At 37.2% G+C, this 16,708-nt stretch overlaps 1 protein-coding gene across 1 annotated transcript in view; it reads right to left on the bottom strand.

The window, feature by feature from the left end:
• LOC110465921 (neuronal acetylcholine receptor subunit alpha-10-like) overlaps window positions 1-16,708 on the bottom strand; it is a 59,019-nt gene that overhangs the window by 10,817 nt on the left and 31,494 nt on the right. The window contains exons 2-3 of the mRNA XM_021522096.1: window positions 13,481-13,626; window positions 3,440-3,484 (exon numbers count right to left, since the gene is read on the bottom strand). Coding sequence (XP_021377771.1) covers window positions 3,440-3,484; window positions 13,481-13,626 — 191 coding nt within the window. The remainder of the gene's footprint in view (window positions 1-3,439; window positions 3,485-13,480; window positions 13,627-16,708) is intronic.

Here is a 16,708-nt window from a genome sequence, read left to right on the forward strand (position 1 = left end):
ATGATGAATAACCGACAATCGCTCAGAAATAAAGATGCTTCGTTCATCTTATCACTTAATCAAACAAATGTGTTCAATACTGAGCTAATTAATCATTCTTTGGTTTTACGGTTATTGACATTTCGGACAGTGTCATTGGTATCTGGTATAGGAAGAGCTGACCTTTGTTAACAAATAGCCGTGACATTTAGACCCATTGATCACTTCCAGAACACAAACGAGGGTCTTTGGTTTGAAATGGTACACATCCATTGGGATCCCTCTGGGGAATTGTGCACTCAAGTAACCATTAAAGATGTATATTCACCGTTAGTTTAAACGCCTTTCAGCCTGTCAGACAATTCTATTTTAAATCTCATGATAGCTGACAATTTACAATAGCAAAACGGAACTTCTCGTACTTTGTGTTACAACAAACAGGGAATGTGGAGCAAATTGCTTCATGTTAGTCACATTTTAGTTTGATGTCGAAAAAAACTGGCAAATCAATGTCATTCGGACCGTAGGGAGTTTAATGATACTGGAGAAGCAATTTCATTGGGGTTTTTTAAATTGTGCCTTTTCCTGGTTTTTTCCCCACAAAACGAGAATAAGATTATTTTAGAAATCACTGGTGTCTAATAATAACGTCTAAATAATTTTCTAGGAACTATAAGAAATACACTTGTTTTATAATAAAGGTCTCACGTCTGAAACCAGTAAAGCGATTTCGTAACGAAAACACTATGGGCCCTTTTGAAAATGGGATCATTCCATGAAATGTATTGGTCAGAAATACAGAGAAACTTGAAGGATGAATAAAAAAGTTTATACTTTTATCATATTAAACTGCAAAATCTTACACAAAATCATATTTTCAGATTGAAAGTTCCACCTGATATTCATCATGAGTTACAAAATGAATTCATCTCATTAAAAGGCACGAAGGGTTTAAATAGTTCTGGTTATAACGTACGTAATTATATTCTGGGCCAGTAACCGCTGGTTCAATAAATATGAAATAAACATCTTGTTACCATTTTGATCGAAAATAAATAATCTGAGTGTTTCTCCTTCAATTTGATATGCTACAACGGCAATCTTGTCGTTTTATTTGATAACAAAACGCAGATGCCTCATTAATCATCGTTTAACTTTTACGTTAATGTTTTCAAATTAACTTAAACGTTTTATTTAAATTTATTTCAAATGACAATAATGAACAAATGTGATTAAATCAAATCGAAACAAACGCTTAAACAGTAAACATGTCAAGGTCAATATAAACACAATGGTTTCATATGAGTCATCGCTGAACTAGATTCAGTATTGTTTTATGATTCAGTAGTATCTCTTACATTTAAGTCTTCCACGTGAGACCTGCTAAGCATTAATCTACCTTGAATTTCTGAGAAAACAGCAAATATTGTGGTAGCTTATTTTTTGTCCAACCATCGACAATGCGCAATCTAATTTTGTTGCTGAAGGTGTAGTGAGGAGCAGTCAGGTTCAATTTTCTTCAGAATCGTTTCATCGCAACGTTAAAAGGGGGCAATCATTAGTTGCCAGGATGTGTTGCTATAGTAACCATCACCGTGTGTGGTCGTGGTTGCAACCATTAGTTTTTATGATGTACAACCATTAGTTTTCATGATGTGTTGTCATGATGACAACCCTAATTAGTTGCCGTGTGCCGTCATGGTTACAACCATTAGTTGTCATGGAAGTGGAGCTAGGTGATATCACTGGATAAGAATCCCTGTTTGGAATGATTTTATGTGACACAAACCGTTCACTATATTTGGTTTATTCAAGCACTATGTCCATAGTTGATACCTCCACCGATTGAAAAGTACTTTGATAAATGGAACAAGGCATACTTTGTTTTTTATGGGATGATTTAAATGTGTTACAAGTTGTCGGACAAGTTCTGCTGTTATATGCAAAGACTTTCTACTGAATACAGGATGATATAAAGATAAAACGAATCAATAAAGAAAAACTGTCTTTGTAAACATAGAGCTACTCGATTCATTTGTTCCGGTTTTGAAAGTATATAGGAGTTATATTTTGAATTCCAATTTTGCGTTTGAGAAATATAATTCATCGAAAATCTACCATGACTTGTAGCAAAAAACCTAGTCTAGGCTTCCATATACATGTATCGATGATTTGCTGTCGTTAAATAAGAAATTTATTGACCACATCGATCGTGTGTACTCTCCAGGGCTTGAACTCAAGAACACCTCACCACTTACATGTTCAAGCATGGATTCTTTGCTCAACCAAACTTACCTGTAACTGGTTTAAGTCATGTAACACGATCAAAAATTATCTGTAAACATTTTACACGTTGTCCGACTTAAAGTCTCCAAAATTCGTCCAACTCATAGAGTAAATATGAAGTTTAATATATTTATCACCGGATCAAGAAACTGGGCTCAATCACAGAATCAGAGTTTGAGCATGAGAGCGGATTCATGAATACGGATCCTGGACGATTACTTATAAGCTTTCCTATCCTGAACTTTCCCCTTCTTGTTAGCAACATCCACGATGTTTAAACGTCGCAGTGCATTACTAAAGAGCTTTCTCCGAACATCATGACTTCCGTGATAGATGTCTGCTGACGAACACACTTACCACACAGGGTTTCCAAAGTTGCAGGTTTATGGAGACTGTTGTTTTTGTAAGAGAACTTAATGACAAAATGTTCTTGTCTTTTCAGATTCCTACTTTTTGGACTTTGGCTTAATTAACTCTACATCACTATGGCTATTTTATTGGTAATCAGATACAGGCTATCACTAACTTTGATCAGACATCTCTATATATTATTCTTTTGTATACGACTGAACGAGAAAACGAAAGAGTATGTTCGAGAGACAAGGAAAGCTTGTGTTTATGACAATGAGGACAACATATCAATCTTGATTTCTTCAGTGTCCCCAAATCAGATTTCAGACGAATATCACCGCAAGGGGTCGCTATTAGTCGCCTCGTATGATTAGATACAGCAGATTCAATCTACCCCGAACCTGCAGAGGTGCTCTATATTTGAGTAAGTTTAAACTAATATTTTTAACAAGTACACAAGTTTGTGTTTTGGTAAAAGGATATGCAATCCTTCCAGAAAAACTACAAGAATTTCATTCTTCACATTTTTACAGGAATACTAGAGACACACTACTGTACATACTTTCACAAAACAACGCTCATTTTTGTACTGGCATTCACGTTAACATACCTTTTAGTCAATTTTTTTTTCATGCATGGTAAAACTATTTTGCAGTTAGACGTTGGATGTTTTTCTATCATTCCATGAATTATTTTCTAACTAACAAAGTAAAGTCTGTATGCCACTGCTGTGTGTAATCGACAGATGCTTACAATGCAAACTGTATTTGTATACGGCAGTTATTGTTTATTAAATAAGATGATCAAATGAATAATTTCTTACCTGATTTAACCAACAGTTTGTAGTTAATATCTGGTTCTTTTCGTCCTGTAATTAGAAAATTTTGAAACAAATCAATGTCAGATTTTAAAACACCAATTACATACCTAGATAAATGATGGTTACATTTGTGCAAAACCTTTAACAAGTTTGAAATGACATTCTCAAGAATTATTCAGGATGGTGACGAAATTAGATTTGAATTTAAATTTCAAATTATGAAAATAATGAAATTTGCCAAATACAAATTTAATATTTCAATTGACAACTAAGAAATACACGCCACCGCCATGGTCAAAGCCGCCGCCACCGCCACCACCACCATGATTGTGCGTGCACATCTGAGGACCAGAGGGAATGCATCGAAACTTGATAAATGATCCATTCCCGTCCATCTAACGGAATTAAGATGGCAAGGACTATTTAAGGACGGTGCCGGACAATGGACGGACGACGGGCCACGACAGGCAGAAAGGCAATTGGGATAGAAAGAGAGGGAAACAACGGATAGGAGGATTGAACCCAGTTCTGTCCGAATGTCAACCTTTGTTCGGTTAGATATTTTGTATTGTGGAATAAGTGTAGGGCCGTTTTCATTTATCGCGGTCCAAACGGTTGAACCAGTTGGACACAGCTGTTCATTTATATAATAAGGTCGGACCCAGTAATCTGATGCTTCCAGGCGAGCATTGACCAAGTCTTGCAAAGCCTCCATAAACTGGTGCAGGTCCGTCAGGATTTTACCTGAAAATGTTACATTGACGAACAGGTCCTAGGTGTATGGAGGAATCCATGCTATTCCGTCACTTTAGACGTGTTCCTATAAGTTCGTTTTAGTGACTACTTTTTACATACAGTACCATCTAGCCTAAAGGAATGAGAGCGTTTAAGATGGATACAAGACCGTTAGGCTCAAACAATCAATCAATCATCGCAAACAAGTCAACTTGTTTTTGTATCAATGTGGAGAGACCAATAAGCTCAGTCTGTAACAGACTCGTGAACATATCGCAGATTCATGAGTTCGACCACAACGCTGTTAGAAAACGAACCCCATATCTAAATCGTGATATCGGTTTTGAATTGTCTGTTTTGAAACTGTACAGCAGAGTTTGTTTCATTTGGCGTCGAATTCCTGTTATCATTTCCTCAGTTTTTGTATCATTGTATCGATCCGTTTCATCCTTTGATTCGTGTTTAAATACATTACTCGCCATTACTCGCCATTACTCACACTGAATAGCTCCTTTATATTGTTCACGGATTTATTTGATTGGGTGTTTTTTTTATTCCGTGCTGAAAGATTTATGACTTCGCTGTTATTGACATTTTTCATTTAGCATCTCTTTCATTTCCTCCGATTATATTCGTATAATAAATCGCAAGAGCGTATAACCAAACGGCCTAATATTGTTATATCGTTGCTCGTTATACGATATGTAAAACGGGCTTTCAGCTGTTTTTCAAATGATTGACATTGACTCTTTTCAAAGTCAAATGGATCAAACGTGCGGAATACCTTATATAACTTCCTCTGAATAACAAAAGTGGTATTAGGCCTTTAGATTTCGGGGATAAAGTTCAATCAGATTTTTTCAGATGCATAAGATAAATAAAAATGACATGAAAGACGCCCTTTTCTATTCGTTGATACATTTGAGTGATAGCTTACGTAAATTGATATTTTATCAAAGTTCATCATCTTGATTTTAATGCATTCCGGCGCAACAGAAATGCTTGATATTGTGTCGGCATATCTACTTCCTTGTTACTAACTTACGCAAATCAAGTAATCTTTGCTAAAATGAGATATTGACTTATCACCAAATTATCTCGTGAATGAATTCAAGATTTAGTGAATATAGGTAAATACATGTAATACTGATCGACTAACACTCAACAACAGGAATAGGCAAAAATATCCGGAATACAGTTTTTTTTAATTAAGATCTTCTTTCCTACTTTTAGCCCTAAATCATTGTATAATATTAAGGTCCGTATAAATTTCAGTTATAGGTAACATTTAAGTGAGAAAATTCTTCTTACAATATAGCGTTATTTACCACGGTGAGGATATAAAACCTTTGCATGTAGCTGGTATTCCTATTGAAATGTATTGAGTTCATGTAGGCGTAATCATTCAGTAAGTCTTTTGTAAAACATGGTTATAAAAAATAACTTTGAGTTTGAGCATGTGAAAAGTTTGCCGAATTGAACAGATAACAAAACACATTTATTGGGATTTTAGAGTAAATTTGTCTGTGGCGGATTAAACATAGCATGACATGTTTTGCAGACATTTTCCCTGATCTCGAAACAGCACTCCAAAAACAGATGAACCAAGTGACACCAAGACCCATTAGCTGAACTAACCGTGACAAACACACATTCCCCAGCTAGTCTCAACATCAAAAGATCATTCTCTACCAACTGTCAAAGTGGGACTGATTAATAGTGGAAAACCCTTTGTCTTTAGGGTAATACTGCTATCCCATAACGTATATAACAGGATACTGTGAATTACTGACAATCATTTGTCTTGAATACCATTTACAATAGTATTCGTCTATAAGGAACATATGTTGTCCTCGACTGTCTAATGGAATGAAAACTGTGTATGGGGATTTAGCAGATATGAAGAGGACAGCATTTTACATCAAGGGAAATTTATTAAAGTTGTACATCATAGTAATATCCTTGAGGATATATGTCAAATATCTACTTACGAGATAAATAACATCTTTGTTTCCAACAAATAGTGAATGGACAATGACAAAGCTGCATCATAGCGACAATTTGGTGTGGAGTAAAACCAACAAAAGGAAGAAAAATGTCCCCATACATTAGCTGGACAGTCTAATAACCATGCTGGAAATGACTGAATCACCTGACGATAAAGCGCCAACAGAAAATCAGCAACTGACACCAAAACAAAAGGAAAACACCATGAACCTCCACACATTGCGTCACTATATACCGATGAGAACACTAAATCCAGCCATTCTGAAACAAAACGGGCCCGGATACATTGTACATAGAATTACGGTCGCCTTCTAGCGTCGAGCTAGAGGGAATTTCCCTTTAGCCCAGTGATAGAGTATCCGACCAGGATCCCGGGGATCATGGGTTCGATCTCCGGTGGAAGCATACTATTATCTTTCCTGTTACACAGTTTTGACGGAAACTGTTGCATTACAGTCACGTCTGAAGTAAAGGAGTACTAAATAAATGAGATTTTAATCTGACGATGTCGTTATAACATAGAAGTGTCTGTACTGAATTTCGGACGTTCCTGCTTCATACATCTACAGTGACCTTGGTGCCAATGCGTTTATTGACTTTAGTCGTTTTCCGATCTAACGACATATATTGATCTTCAATGTTGTCAGTGCTGAAACACCAGTCTGTACCAGTGTAATACTTTAATAAGCAGCAACACAGAACATCTATTGATGCTTTTAAGGAATAAGGTGTCCAGTTCTTGACCTTGGTGGATGTTACGGTGTCGCTGGCTAATGGGTTTATTTTTATTATATCTACATTCTGTTGTTCAATGTTAACGCTACATTATATATAGACTATATTTATATAGAGTGACGTACAATAGGTCTTCCACGTGACGTCACTTTCCCATTAGATTCTATGTTGATTTACTTTCCAAAGATAATATTTTCTGGCTTCGCTTTTAGTAAAACATTGATGAAATAAGACACACAGATAATTGTCTAGCACTTCTATTGGTGATAATTTATATAATTACTCATTTCATATTTTTTTTACCATAATGATCGAGTTAATTGGACATACATTTTTACGGCAAACTTTAATATTGTGTACATGGGAAATCGTTAAAATATAAATGCTGCAGGGACGATATCCCATCAATAGAGGGACGATAATTATATCAATATTACCACAATAAACACCAAATAATTGTGTAACAGGATAACAAGATTTATTAAAACTGGACGTCAAACAAAGTTTCGAACATATTTTGAAAAAAATTGAATTAACATAGAATCCCATGAGAAATCGATGTAACAGGAAAGGTTTATGGCATGACAATGTACACGTATATAATATCAATATACGTTACTGTTTACTCATAAGCGATTCGTTTGATAAACATGCATACACATTGTATCAGGCAAGCTGCTGCAGAAATGTTATATTACGATGTTTTGACATGAAAGATATCAATTTTACAGTAAAAAAAAATCAAAACGGCACTTTTACCAAATACTGGTATAAGCGATCGTTTAGTCCGATCACATTGCATAAAAATATGTTTAAATCAACATGTTGTTCAGCAATTCATCTTTCTGTGTATATTGAAGTGGCGTATGTGGTATGGGGTAGAGACGATTTAGTGCCGTTGGTTTTTATCTGGGATATTATATCATCGAGAGTCACTTGCTTTCACCATATCAAAATAAAATGTTTAATTGGTTAATGAGATGACTTTTGTAGTTCAGATATTCTCTCTGTTTGAATACAAAGATTATTTGTGTTGTCGAATATTACTTAGATTCGTATCACTCTGAGGAAATGAACTGATACACCATTGAAATGGTACCAAACGAAGTTCTCCGATTGTAAATCATATCAAATCAAAACGTCTATCTGTGTGGAGGATTGATTTAAGAATTACAGTCGCGTTCTGACACTGTATACTTCGGAAAAGGAATGAATGGTATGTTAATTTTGAAGATATTCAATGATCTTTTGAACAATCTTGATAATACCTTTTCCGAAATTCTTTTATCTATTAAAACCTTTTTATTTTCCAACTGTATCTTCCATTTTTCATAACAAACTGAATGAACGCCTTGGTTTGTTTTTATTACTAGAGCTGTCTTTGCAAAGAAGGGGAATTAGCGGTACTAATATATATATTTGAGCATACTGTATGAAAATCACGATTAAGACAACAATGAAATATAGGTGAGAATGAATGAATTCCTCGCTGGCAATACCATTGTTGTGTTCGATGGCAAGATTTTCCAGCAAACCGTATGCATTCTCATTACCTGACCGACGTTTTTCGTTGGTTTTTTTTATATGACACTGAGTTTATTGAAGAGGTTCTCAAGCCTGGTAACAGACACCTTGCCCAGTCCTTCAATTTCCTTTAATAGTCGCCATTATGATCGCATTGGGAAATGTTTTATTTCCTCGTGCGAATTGAAGGTCGAGGCTTTTTTTATGAACTCATTAGTGTGCCTTGTTGTAGTTAACCTAGGCCCGTCCAGGAAACCTGAGCATATTCGTCTTTGTTAAACGCTTGCAGTGTATATGTAAATCTGATTTTAGTTCGACCTACGGTTTTACTGGCATTTCGTTATTTTTCTGGTTATTTTTAGCAAATCCAGTGAACAAACAGAACACTAGCACGGCTGTATATATAAAGGATTTCTTTCTTTTCCACACATGCAAATATCCTTTTAATTCAAACAATAATTTGAAAGCGTTACGACCTTAAACGAACGTGAGAGTTGAACGTGCTTTTAATGTTCAGAGTTTTTCATTTTCATTCTTCTATTTCGGAACACACATTGAAAACTAATAAAATATACATCGTTATGCAGTGAATACATTATTTATCTATCTATCTATCCCTGAGGGTCAATATATTCAATTCGCTACTATAGTTCTGTGAATATTTTCCTTTGGGTTATATTTATACGATAAGAAAATACTAATTGCATGTGAGATTAATACCTCCTGGAAGACTCAAATTTTCCTGGTCCGTTTTTAACGGTGTATTTAACATCATTGCATTGTAATGTCTGTTCGCCCCGAACAGGCGTGGATATATCAGGTGTGACTTTACGTGGATATATCAGGTGTGACTTTACGTGGATATATCAGGTGTGACTTTACGTGGATATATCAGGTGTGACTTTACGTGGATATATCAGGTGTGACTTTACGTGGATATATCAGGTGTGACTTTACGTGGATATATCAGGTGTGACTTTACGTGGATATATCAGGTGTGACTTTACGTGGATATATCAGGTGTGACTTTACGTGGATATATCAGGTGTGACTTTACGTGGATATATCAGGTGTGACTTTACGTGGATATATCAGGTGTGACTTTACGTGGATATATCAGGTGTGACTTTACGTGGATATATCAGGTGTGACTTTACGTGGATATATCAGGTGTGACTTTAAGTGGATATATCAGGTGTGACTTTACGTGGATATATCGGGTGTGACTTTACGTGGATATATCGGGTGTGATTTTACGTGGATATATCAGGTGAGACTTTACGTGGATATATCAGGTGAGACTTTACGAACGTGACCCTGATGTATCAACGTGCCTACCAAAGTGCCATGGCGTGAACAGAGATTGATGGCGAGACAGTGTATGTAAATGCTAATTCACTGGTTGATGGTTCATACACACTGAACTGCTTGGGGAATATATTGGTTTTACAGGCGACATTCACCGATTGATGTAAAAAAAATCATGTTTTGTTAGATGGAATATGAACTAATTCGGATCCATCACATTTAAAACATTTTTATGTAAACTTTGGATGATTTAGTGTAACAACACATTGCAACATGTCAACATTTAACATTTAAAATAAGTCATTGTGACATCATAAGTAACTACGCAATGACGTCATGTATTAATACAGAAAAGAAAACATGGCGTTATATCAAGTACCTTACCTTTGGCACCATGTGGTGTTCTACATAACTAATATTTATACAGATATATAAAAACATAAATGACATGTTTCACTTGAGATGTGATTGCATATTTAATGAATGAACAGGTCGACCTTCAGGTGAGCAAGGCTCGACTCCTTGCGTCATAGGCGGCAAGTGTTTGAAACATGTTGAGAGGGTTTTAGACGATTTTTTAGATATTGGTAAAAGTGTCGCCTGCCTTGATACAATATAAGTGTTATCATGCGTTTCCTTTTTGAAATGAAAAGCAATATCGCGTAGACATATTCCGGATGTCGTCACTGTCCCCTACAAGTTTTGAGAAGCATTCTATATGTATATAATCTTACTAAAAATACTAAACATTACCACATCTATAAGATGTGTACTAGAACGCTTATAGAAAACATGTCTATTGCTCCTTTTCCTTTTTTTCAAACGATGTACTTTCGTGTCTCTCGATATATCGCCTAACCGCTTTATACATTTCGTTTGACAAATGGCGGCAATAAAACGAGGTGTTAAGTTAGCACTAATACGAAAATGTGACAAGATTTTACTGAAGAATTAAATATATCAAACGGTTCTTTTACTTTTGTGTTTTCTAGGAAAATGCTTTGTATGTATGTGTGGTTGATATAAATTATAAAAGTTTCTGTGATGTAAACATCCAGCGAACTCCCCTAGGGTAAACTTGCTCAGTCGAGACCTTAGGATATATCTCTCTCTGTGTATTAAACACATTTTATCAAATAGTTTTGTCTTACATCAATATATCCATGTCCTTGTTTCACAATCCGGAACACATTGTAAACTACCCGTAAGGTGAACACATATATCTGAATTAATACTGACGTTGTTTCCAGGTTTGATGCGGAATAAACGGCTGTGTGAACTATCTCTCTTTACTAATATGATTTTCCCTTCCTTAAGTGTAGGACACAGAAATCCCCCCGAGGAAATTCTTGACATCCCAACCCGAAGCTGCTGCAGTGACATTTAAGATTCTCTTCCCAGGGTAGACATTTATCTTCCTCTAGATAGGGAATGCTCCCCCCCATCTAACAAAAAAAGTACAAGTGTGCTTTAAAAGTTATATATTGTAGCATTGCTAGTAATGTCACAATTAGCTATATGTGATTATGAATTTAATTTTTTGGAAGAATGAAAAAGGAACCAAATGTATCCATATCCTAAGGTTATGTGGTAACAGTGACATACTCTCCACATAGGCAGTCATTTCTTTCTTTCATTTTCCTCAAATCAATAAAATAAAAATAGTTGATGTTCTTTCTATAGCCCTTTTTAACAGTGAAATACTGCAGCACTATGAAAATTGTCTACACAACATTGTAGTTGGGGAAAAATGACCGCTTAAAGTGATAAAAAGACATCAATGTTACATGGCAAAGAGTTTTTCAGTGTCAAAAAAATCTGCCGTTATGTCATTTTTATGTTTCTTTATATTCATAGAACTATTGAAGTATTCCCTAAGGAATTTCTAATAGCGGTGACTGTCCAATAGTCTGGGCATCGACCTTTTGCTGAACAGCCTACATTTGCCTTATTTGAAAGAAAAACACGATTAGGTACTTCTTGTCCCTAGTGAACTTTAGCATGTTTGCGTTCAGTAAGGTACTGATGTCTTTTAAACAAGCATTTGGAGTTTCCAATAATAAAACTGCGAAGAAACGCATCAAAGTAAGTTCAGTTGGGTGACTTATTTACGCTAATAATGGCCTATAAAATACAGAACGGTACAAACAAGCGAAACCTGACGTTTTGTTACTGACGTTTTGTAACCTGACGTTTTGTAACCTGACGTTTTGCTACCTGACGTTTTGTAACCTGACGTTTTGTTACCTGACGTTTTGTTACCTGACGTTTTGTAACCTGACGTTTTGTAACCTGACGTTTTCTTACCTGACGTTTTGTGACCTGACGTTTTGTAACCTGACGTTTTGTTACCTGACGTTTTGTTACCTGACGTTTTGTAACCTGACGTTTTGTTACCTGACGTTTTGTTACCTGACTTTTTTTAATGACGTTTTGTAACCTGACGTTTTGTTACCTGACGTTCTGTAACCTGACGTTTTGTTACCTGACGTTTTGTGACCTGACGTTTTGTAACCTGACGTTTTGTTACCTGACGTTTTTTACTGACTTTTGTAACCTGACGTTTTGTAACCTGACGTTTTGTAACCTGACGTTTTGTTACCTGACGTTCTGTAACCTGACGTTTTGTTACCTGACGTTTTGTAACCTGACGTTTTGTTACCTGACGTTTTTTACACGCCAATGTTTCACAAGGGTGTCATATGAGGAAAATGGCTAATACCGATCACGCATGCTTCATTATATCGGCTAGTTCTATCTTACAAGCAAACGATGTTGCGATGTTGACCAACATAGCATACACCAAGTTTAATTGGTTTTAATAAAATTGAGATGTTTGTGCTCTCAAATGATGTTTCTGAGTTGTGCTGTCTCTGATGTAAGGGAAAATGTGTTATTGACAATGGCCATAGATACATACTAACAATTGTATTGAGTTTTTATGAATTGTGAGTGGCTTATAATAATCTGGGCTGCGTATGTTTCGGCTGATAGTAAGTTATGAGATGATATAGATAAAATGGAAAAACTTAATATCAACAGACGTTTAAAGAACACCATGGAATAATGTTTATATAAGAATTGTTTTTAAAACTGCTTCATCTAGCCCGGCTTTTACCAAGAAAATACGCCAATACTATACATATGTGATGCAGTTTATCATAAATTATTCTGACTATGGCTTGACAGAAGGAAAAAATAATGATATCAGGATTTAATTGCGCCCGCTAGTAAGGGAATTTTAGAAATTCATACAAAATTTCATTTATATAATTTTATATCGAAAAAATATTTTTTGGAAACAACACACCTCAATCACGTTCCAAACTGCCTCAAACGGCAGTTCTCTCAGATATTCCTGGTCACATTATCAGAATAGTATAAGTCTTTATTTACATTTGCTCTGTATCCTTCCATAGTTTTGCATTGCGAAGGCAAATGTTGTTATGAGACTGTAACAACATTTGCTATTGTAACGTCATCAATCTCTATTGTGACGTCATATATTCCATTGTTGTCAACACTTGATTTGCTGTTCAAAAACTGTGAGAAATAACTAAATTAAGCATAAATAATGAATATTTTAACAAATATTGTAATTGTCCTATAACAACATTTGCTAAAATATGTATTGCTTAAATAATCCCTGAAATAAGATTTGACAAAAGAAGTATGATCAATCCAGGAAATGACTAAATAGAGCAAGATTGCATGAGAAAATATTTGAATACTCACCACGTCTATGATCTGGGAGAGGGCGAGGCCGAACGTGACATTGAGAGCTTGGGAGGCATTAAGGGAGGGACGAATTCTCTTGTCGTATGACCCAAGTAGCTTGTTTACCAGGCGGTACTCATTGATGTCAGCGTGGGTATACAGCACTGTAAGAAAGGCAAACTCGGATTAGTCAAAAGGCATCAACAAGTGCTGCAAACGTTCGCCCCGTCCAATTGGATTAATGGCACTAAAACATGTTTAGTATGTGTTAATTCGTCTGAGAGTCAAGTCTGCCTAGATTTACCTGTCAATAGAACACATGTTTAGTCGTTGCCGAATACTTGTACTACTATGTATTGCTATTAACAACTGTTTATGAAACAACCTGTTTATTCAAGAAAGCTTTCTAAACTTAAGAAGCTTCCATTTAAACGTTTCAAGGCTGATCGGAAACTTTTACTACTTTACCTAACGGCTGGTGGTTTACCAGACATATGTACCACTCTACCTTCCGACTGGAGGTGTACCAGACAAATGTATAACTCTACCCTACGACTGAAGGTTTACCAGACAGATTACCACTTTACCTTACGACTGGAGGTTTACCAGACAAATGTATAACTCTACCCTACGACTGAATGTTTACCAGACAGATTACCACTTTACCTTACGACTGTAGGTTTACCAGACAGATGTACCACTCTACCTTACGACTGAAGGTTTACCAGCCACATGTACCATTCTACCATACGACTGGAGGTTTACCAGACATATGTACCTCTCTACCTTACGACTGGAGGTTAACCAGACATATGTACTACTCTACCATACGACTGGAGGTTTACCAGACAGATGTTCCACTCTACCAGACGACTGGAGGTTTACCAGCCAGATGTACCACTCTACCATACAACTGTAGGTTTACCACACAGATGTACCACTCTACCTTACGACTGGAGGTTTACCAGACATATGTACCACTCTACCATACGACTGGAGGTTTACCAGACAGATGTACCACTCTACCAAACGACTGGAAGTTTACCAGACAGATGTACCACTCTACCTTACGACTGGAGGTTTACCAGACAGATGTACCACTCTACCTTACGACTGGAGATGTACCAGACAGATGTACCACTCTACCAAACGACTGGAAGTTTACCATACAGATGTACCACTCTACCTTACGACTGAAGGTTTACCAGACAGATGTACCACTCTACCATACGACTGGAGGTTCACCAGACAGATTACCACTCTACCATACGACTGGAGGTTTACCAGACAAATGAACAACTCTACCTTACGACTGGAGGTATACCAGACAGATGTACCACTCTACCTTACGACTGAAGGTTTACCAGACAGATGTACCACTCTACCTTACGACTGGAGGTTTACCAGACAGATGTACCACTCTACCAGACGACTGGAGGTTTACCAGACAGATGTACCACTCTTCCATACGACTGAAGGTTTACCAGACAGATGTACCACTCTACCATACGACTGGAGGTTTACCAGACAGATGTACCACTCGGCCATACGACTGGAGGTTTACCAGACAGATGTACCACTCTGCCGTACGACTGAAGGTTTACCAGACAGATGTACCACTCTACCATACGACTGGAGGTTTACCAGACAGATGTACCACTCTACCTTCCGACTGGAGGTATACCAGACAGATGTACCACTCTGCCATACGACTAAAGGTTTACCAGACAGATGTACCACTCTACCATACGACTGAAGGTTTACCAGACAGATTACCACTCTACCATACGACTGGAGGTTTACCAGACAGATTACCACTCTATCATACGACTGGAGGTGTACCAGACAGATTATCACTCTACCATACGACTGGAGGTTTACCAGACAGATGTACCACTCTACCATACGACTGGAGGTTTACCAGACAGAAGTATAACTCTACCTTACGACTGGAGGTTTACCAGACAGATGTACCACTCTACCTTACGACTGAAGGTTGACCAGACAGATGTACCACTCTACCATACGACTGGATGTTTACCAGACAGATGTACCACTCTACCTTACGACTGAAGGTTGACCAGACAGATGTACCACTCTACCATACGACTGAAGGTTTACCAGACAGATGTACCACTCTCCCATACGACTGGAGGTTTACCAGACAGATTACCACTCTTCCATACGACTGAAGGTTTACCAGACAGATGTACCCCTCTACCATACGACTGAAGGTTTACCAGACAGATGTACCCCTCTCCCATACGACTGAAGGTTTACCAGACAGATTACCACTCTACCATACGACTGGAGGTTTACCAGACAGATGTATAACTCTACCTTACGACTGGAGGTTTACCAGACAGATGTACCACTCTACCATACGACTGGAGGTTTACCAGACATATGTACCACTCTACCATAGGACTGGAGGTTTACACCTTACGACTGGAGGTTTACCAGACAGATGTACCGCTCTTCCATACGACTGGAGGTTTACCAGACAGATGTACTGCTCTACCATACGACTGGAGGTTTACCAGACAGATGTATAACTCTACCTTACGACTGGAGGTTTACCAGACATATGTACCACTCTACCATACGACTGGAGGTTTACCAGACATATGTACCACTCTACCATAGGACTGGAGGTTTACCAGACACATATACCACTCTACCATACGACTGGAGGTTTACCAGACAGATGTACTACTCTACCATACGACTGGAGGTTTACCAGACAGATGTACCACTCTACCTTTCGACTGGAGGTGTACCAGACAGATGTACCACTCTGCCATACGACTGGAGGTTTACCAGACAAATGTACCACTCTACCATACGACTGAAGGTTTACCAGACAGATGTACTACTCTACCATACGACTGGAGGTTTACCAGACAGATGTACCATTCTACCATAAGACTGGAGGTTTACCAGACAGATGTCCAGTACCACGGACAGTGTTCTCCACGGACAGTGTTCTGCTAGCTCATTACCAACGTTGTGTGACCAATACCCCTTTACAATACGAAATCAATAACATCTTACATAACGTCAAATCCCAATCCAGCCCCGCACACAACACTCATCCGGTAAATAAGGCCCACTGTTTTGTTTGCAACCGATCTTTTCCAAGACCTATAAATATAACAAAACAATAGTTCGTTTTGTACGTTGAATCGCATTGAATGCACCTTAAACTTTAACTATATCTTAAAAGTATATCTTAAAAATACCATT

The sequence above is a fragment of the Mizuhopecten yessoensis genome, unplaced genomic scaffold (assembly GCF_002113885.1).
Source record: "Mizuhopecten yessoensis strain PY_sf001 unplaced genomic scaffold, ASM211388v2 scaffold11107, whole genome shotgun sequence".
Lineage (NCBI taxonomy): Eukaryota > Metazoa > Mollusca > Bivalvia > Pectinida > Pectinidae > Mizuhopecten > Mizuhopecten yessoensis.